The sequence below is a fragment of the Nestor notabilis genome, unplaced genomic scaffold (assembly GCF_000696875.1).
Source record: "Nestor notabilis isolate BGI_N333 unplaced genomic scaffold, ASM69687v1 scaffold29281, whole genome shotgun sequence".
NCBI lineage: Eukaryota > Metazoa > Chordata > Aves > Psittaciformes > Psittacidae > Nestor > Nestor notabilis.
In genome coordinates, this window is record NW_009916486.1 from 1,951 (window position 1) to 7,716 (window position 5,766).

Consider the following 5,766-nt stretch of genomic DNA (forward strand, 5'->3'; position numbering starts at 1 on the left):
ACCAGAAAGAACAATAATCCCCTCTGCAAAGTGTTGTGAGATGTGAGTTGGAAATGGATGAGGACCTTATTATGCATCCCAGACAGCACTCACCCCAGCTGCCCGCGCCAGCCCACACCACCAGCCGCATTTGGCAGCCAACGCAGTAGGCACCACATCTCTCACCCAAGAATCTGCTTTGCCCTCCTCCCCTGGCACTTAGAGCCTGTAGGTGTGTGTCACCCCAGCACTGCCAGCAGCCCACCCTTGGTGCTTGTTCAGACTTTAATTCAACGTGTCCGGACGTGTGTCAAACCTTACAGCCCCACAGTCAGTAACTGTGTGCAGTGTCTGGAGGTCAGGATGTGAGTAAACACCCTGCTTGCAGAGCTGGCAGGGTGCTGGGACCAGCCTCTGGGCTGGGCACTGCTGCTGTTTGCTCTCACACTCACCACCCTCTGCCCAGCCAGCTCCAGTCTCTGTCACCTTTGGCAGACGTTGAAGCTTTCCGTTTGGCCTGACTTTTACTCTCTGCTTTTGGGTTTTTGCTCTTGTCTTTGCTTTTCTTCTTGTCCTGTGGAGAGAGCTGTTTCCATAGTTAGGCTGTGATGAAACTCACTGCCCGCACTCAGTCCTGTGACTGGCATCACCATCTGGGTTTGGTCACGGGGATTTAAAGGGCAGAGGAAAGAAGTGAGGGGAAGCAGATGCACAGTGGAGGGGATGTTCAGAGGAGAGAATCCACAGAATAGAAAGTGTGAGCTGGGGTGTGTCGCCATGCTGAGAGAGCCTCAGAGGAAGCACGAGGGGTTGCTTTCATATTCTCAAGTGGAAAAATAAACTCATCTATTTTCCTAGGCCCAGAAAAAGTAGCAGTACTTATTGCTAGTATCAACACTAAGTAAGGATACCCAGCAGTGATGGATGATGCTATTTCAGCCCCATTTTATGGAGAGGAGAACTGAGGGATGCATGGGAGGGATGTCCAGGCCAGGCTATGCTGAACCCCAGCCTGCAGCACTGCCCATCCCTGGCAGCATTGCCTCACATGCCCTGGAGCACGCTCCTTACCTTCTCCCCCACACTTGGTGGCTGCAGTGGTTGTTCAGTGACCAGAATCCCAAAGTCACACAGAGCTGTCACCAGGTCCTCAGTGGCCAGCAGAGACTCCAGGGTCACCTTCCTGGTGCCCAGGGTCCTCCGAATGGGAGGGTCACTGCGGAGTTCACATGACTTTTCCTTCTTCTTTTTCTGCTTGTCCTTGCGTGCAGGACCCTGCAGGATACCAGCGCAGGGACAAGCCTCAGTGGAGGGCTGGGGTCCCCTTATCAGAGAGCAAACCCCACCCCAGCCCCTTGCCCACTGCATCCAGACCAAGATGTGTGTAGAACTGCTGCTGCCTTCCTCCCATAGCAAGAGGGTACTTTGGTGAGAGGTCTGGGATGGAGGAGAGAGTCTCTGACACACCAAACTGATCCAAGAGAAGGGTCCTTGTTCCCCCACCATTGTTTTTGCACCCTGGGTGTTATTTGGGCATTGTGCTCTCCCAGCACCTACCTTGGCACCATCCTTCTGCTGCCCTCGTCCTGCCTTCTTATTTGTGTCTGTGTTTTCTTCTGGATCAGCTTCAATAGGCCATGAGAGCACCTGCCCGGAGAGAGGAGCTGGTGCTGCAGGGGCTGGGACACCCGAGGACCCTGGCCCAGGGTCACTGCTATCCCGGGCTGCACCTCTGAGGGAACACAGCACCACTGCTGGGCCTCCCAGCAGCTCCTTCCCCTTTCATCCACCTCTGCCACACGCTCACCTTCTCCTCCACAACAGAGACAATTGTTCCAGCCGCCAGGTAGGACTTCAGCCTCACTAAGTCTTTAACAATATGCTCCTTCCTGTAGCTGTAGTCAATGGTATCTTCCCAGGGCTTTCCAGGGGTGACAAACACCTTTGCTGTGCAGGACACGAAAAGCCTCTGAGAGAGCTCTCCTTCCTGAGGACAGAAGGACCCCCAGGACATGACCTGCGCCAATTCATTATCCATCAGTCCCAGTAACAGCCCAGCTGCAGCCAACACTACAAGGGACAACCTGATGCCACCATATGCCAGGAAGAGGCATAAACCTGCCTTGAGCAGTAGGGCAGGAGACTTAGAATTCCTCCTTACCAGAGCTGGCCTTGGGCTCCTCTGTGGCTGCAGGGTCCTGCTGGCTCTTTGTTTCTCCCGTGTACTGAGCAGAGCTGTCTGCATCCAAGGTGGCCACCTCAGGACTCTGATGGATTTTTGTTACCTGGAACAGAGGGGGATCTCTTGGCAGGGCATGTCTGGCTTGCATCAGGACCAGGGGGCAGAGCTCTGCAGCTGGGAGGTGAAGTCCCCCTTTGCTGTAACCTGCCACTGCCTGTTGCTTTCAGGAGCTCTGTTAAGCACGAACCTCAGTGCTGCTGCTGTTGTCAAGCTCCTCTCCCTCCACAAACTCATATGTCACACAGTAGCTGTAGGTGATCACTGGAAAGTCGGAGTCATTCGCCAGCTGCTGAAGAGTACTAGGATCAGGGACTCCTTTCATGTCCCCAACACTCACAACCACTCGTGCTTCACTCCTCATTAGCTCTAAAAGGAAGACAATCTTGCTATGAAGCTGCAGTGTGCTCCTTCCAGAGTGAGGGCAGTACAGAGCAAGGTGAAATCACCAGTGGAAACCAGGCGAGGAAGTGTCCCTCCACCCGGCATCGCTCCCTGCCACCTTGTGCTAACGCTGTGACAAGCCACTGCCACGTGGGGTCACTCCAAAGCCATACAAGCATCTCCTGCCTTGGTTGCTTTGCGTCCCTGGTTAACTCTATAGACTCCAAAGAGCGCATCCAGCGCTTAAACTCATTGAGTAGTGGCCATCAAGAGGGGTTTCCTACCCCCGGGGTGTCCCCAGCCCCCTGCTCTTGTCCCAGTTGGGGATGTGCCACGCTACAGAGGTGGCAATACTTCATGTGGGCAGTGCAGCACCCACGTGAGCATCTTCTCCAGTGGAGATGTTCCTCTTTCAGCAGCTGGAGAGGAAAACAGAGTCTGAAACCAGACAGTGTCTAGGAAGCTAAGATGGGGGCAGAGAATGACACCAAACCGGTGCTAGGACTAGGTTGTTCTTGCAACCTTTGGACCTGACTATGGCTAAAACTACCTCGAGTGTAATTACACTGCTGCAGGGTTCTCTGCCTGTCTCCCCACTTGCACTAGTGGGGTAAGAAAGCACAGAGAAAGATCTCCATTTGAGAAGAGGCAAGAGGGAAGTCAATACTGGATCCAGAGTTTGCCCTGAGGACTTGTAGCTCAACCATGGTGAAACCACCTCCCGAATCATGGAGGCAGCAGAGAGAAGTTAAAGGGTCAAGACTCACCTGGCTGACTTGCCAAACCAAGGAACTGGTGCCTCTCATCAAACCCTACGTGGATGTCATCGAGGATGCAGAGCTTGGGCAGGCTGTCCACAAGGAAGCCTCTGTAAGTGGGAATGAGAGCCAGCGGGTTCCCTTTGAGCACGAGGATGCGGAGCTTCTCCAGACTGGACAGTTGGGAGACCAGCCCCACCAAATCCGTTAAGTTGTTAAAGCTCAGGTCAAGGGAGACAAGATTTGGCCTAAGGAGAGAACACAGAGAAGATGATTAGGCAAAGAGCATCTAGAGAGCTGCTACCCTGGGTCAAAAAAGAAACAAAACCTGCTTTTTCCAGCACAAACTGAGTCAAACTGGGGAATCCAATGGTACAATCTCAAGAGGCCAATACCAAATTCCTTAGCCACATGGTCCATTGTCAGTCTGCCCCACAACTCAAACCCATGTTTCTTTAGCATCCGTGAACCACCCCACTGCATCATTTGGTGATATAGCCCAAGCTTTAGATCCTTCCCAGGGTAGACTCCCAGCAGGGACTTTGGGAAGGGCATGGAAAAAGGAAGCTACGCAGGGACATAGGAACTCTGGTGGGCAGGGTGTCAAGATAGTTCCTTGGGTGATTTCCCTGTTCCACACCTTGGCCACAGACCAAGACAACCTCTGAGCATGAAACATAGGCAGAGGCAAACCACTCTGCACAGGCAGCAGACACAGAGCAAAGGAACAACCCTGCTGAAGGGCTGTCATGTCCTAACATGGGCCACCTCAATGGCTTCAGGTCATCTCTTCACATCTGCGCATCTCCCTTTCAGGAGCCCACGTTCAGCCTGTGGCATTACCAGAAGGCTGCAGTGAGGTACTTGTCCTGTGAAGGTCCACACAGCCTGTTGTATCCCAGCCCCAAGTGCAGAAGCTCTGGAGGAGGCTGAGCACACAGGTCCTGCAGATCAGCCACAGCATTGCAGCAGAGCTCCAGGACCTGCCCGGGACAGAGAGAACAACAAACGCCCTTTGCAATGAGTTGTTCCTGACATTCCCCCAAGCTCTTTGGTTTGCACTGTGTTCCCAGATGGGACCTCCTTCCCCATCCTGCCATTGCAAGGGATTGCTCACTTACCTTCAGTGTCCGGGGCAGGTTGGCCGAGGTTATCCTACTGATGTGGTTGGCACTGAGGATGAGCTCCTCCAGCTGCTGTAACTGCAACAGACCCTCATCAAGCTCCTCCACCTGCAAAGAGCTGGGTTTGGCCAATGTGTCCCTGAGCCTCCTCCTGGCCAAGGTGACACAGACATGTAGTGCTGATCCACATGACATGTGTAACATGGATTAGTGCAACACATTGGGGATGGGGCAGTAGCTCTACTCCAGCAGCAATAGTGGCATCTGGGAAGTCCCAGGGATGGTGAAGGTGTCCTTTTCCCAGGGTATTTTCCCTCCCAACGGGGAGATGCGGTTTCCTGGCCTGGAGATGGGTAGTTTTATGGGCACCAGCACCTGCACTTACTCCCTTGTCAACGATCCGCAGGGACCTGAGAACCTGGAAGATGTTGGAGCCGCAGACGAGTTTGGGCTGCAGCACAGCCACTTCCCGCAGGTGCTGGTCCTGGGGGCTGCAGCCTGGTGGCAGGGCCCAGGGGCTGTGTCGGTCCTTCAGCAGCTCTATCAGTGCCTCAGGGCTCTCCTCACTCAGTGGCACGTCCTCCTCGTGCCCGGCCGGGTCTGCCCACAGCCTTGTCTGGCGCCCACGGGGGCTCCTGCGTGCAGGAAAGCGGGACTTGTTCTGCAGAGGAGAGAGGAGAGGCAGTGACAGCCCTGCAGACCACAGACCCCCAGCCACATCCCATGGCTGTGCCCCCTGGCCCATACCCAGCTGCCCAGGCCACAGGGGAAGTCCTGCAGAGCCAGCTGCCTCAGCTGCTCCTGAAGAGCAGCAGAGACACTGCAGGGACCGGGTGCTGCCATCCAGCCCCAGCCCAGCATGGAATTCCCTGGCTCAGTGACAAAGAGTCCCTGTCGCTAGGAGATGGCAGGGACGTGGGTGCCCTGGGGACCAAGCTCTGCAAGCAGAGTGAGCCTGGAACAGCACTGAGCTCCCCAGGCTGGGAATAAATGCCTGGTTTCCTGGATCTCTCCCTGGGAGCTGTGGGGTTCTCCCCACCAGGGAGAGTGGGCAGCCTTATGGAGCAATTGCAGAGGGCAGCATCAGCCCTGTCCCCTGGCCAAGGATCTGTGACGTGGCATTTGCCATCTCACTCAACTACATCCTGAGCGTCACTCAAGTTTCGGGGAGGAAGCAGACAGGTTCTGTTAGCTGTAAAAGTGCTGCTGTTCACTCACGTGGAGGGCACCACCACTACAGCAGCCCAAGGCCATCGGAAAACAAAGTTCACAGCTAAAAGTA

At 54.8% G+C, this 5,766-nt stretch overlaps 1 protein-coding gene across 1 annotated transcript; it reads right to left on the reverse strand.

Moving 5' to 3' along the window:
* Positions 1-431: 431 nt before the first annotated feature.
* On the reverse strand, positions 432-5,409 carry LRRC43 (leucine rich repeat containing 43; the record flags this gene model as incomplete). The annotated part of the gene is made up of 11 exons (XM_010024612.1): positions 5,232-5,409; positions 4,870-5,145; positions 4,482-4,592; positions 4,204-4,343; positions 3,370-3,608; positions 2,409-2,587; positions 2,141-2,264; positions 1,787-1,926; positions 1,537-1,626; positions 1,051-1,254; positions 432-565 (listed from the first exon to the last, which is right to left on the reverse strand). Coding segments are annotated over exons 1-11 (1,751 nt in total), but the record flags the coding sequence as incomplete, so codon positions are not given.
* Between the last annotated feature and the right edge of the window lie 357 nt (positions 5,410-5,766).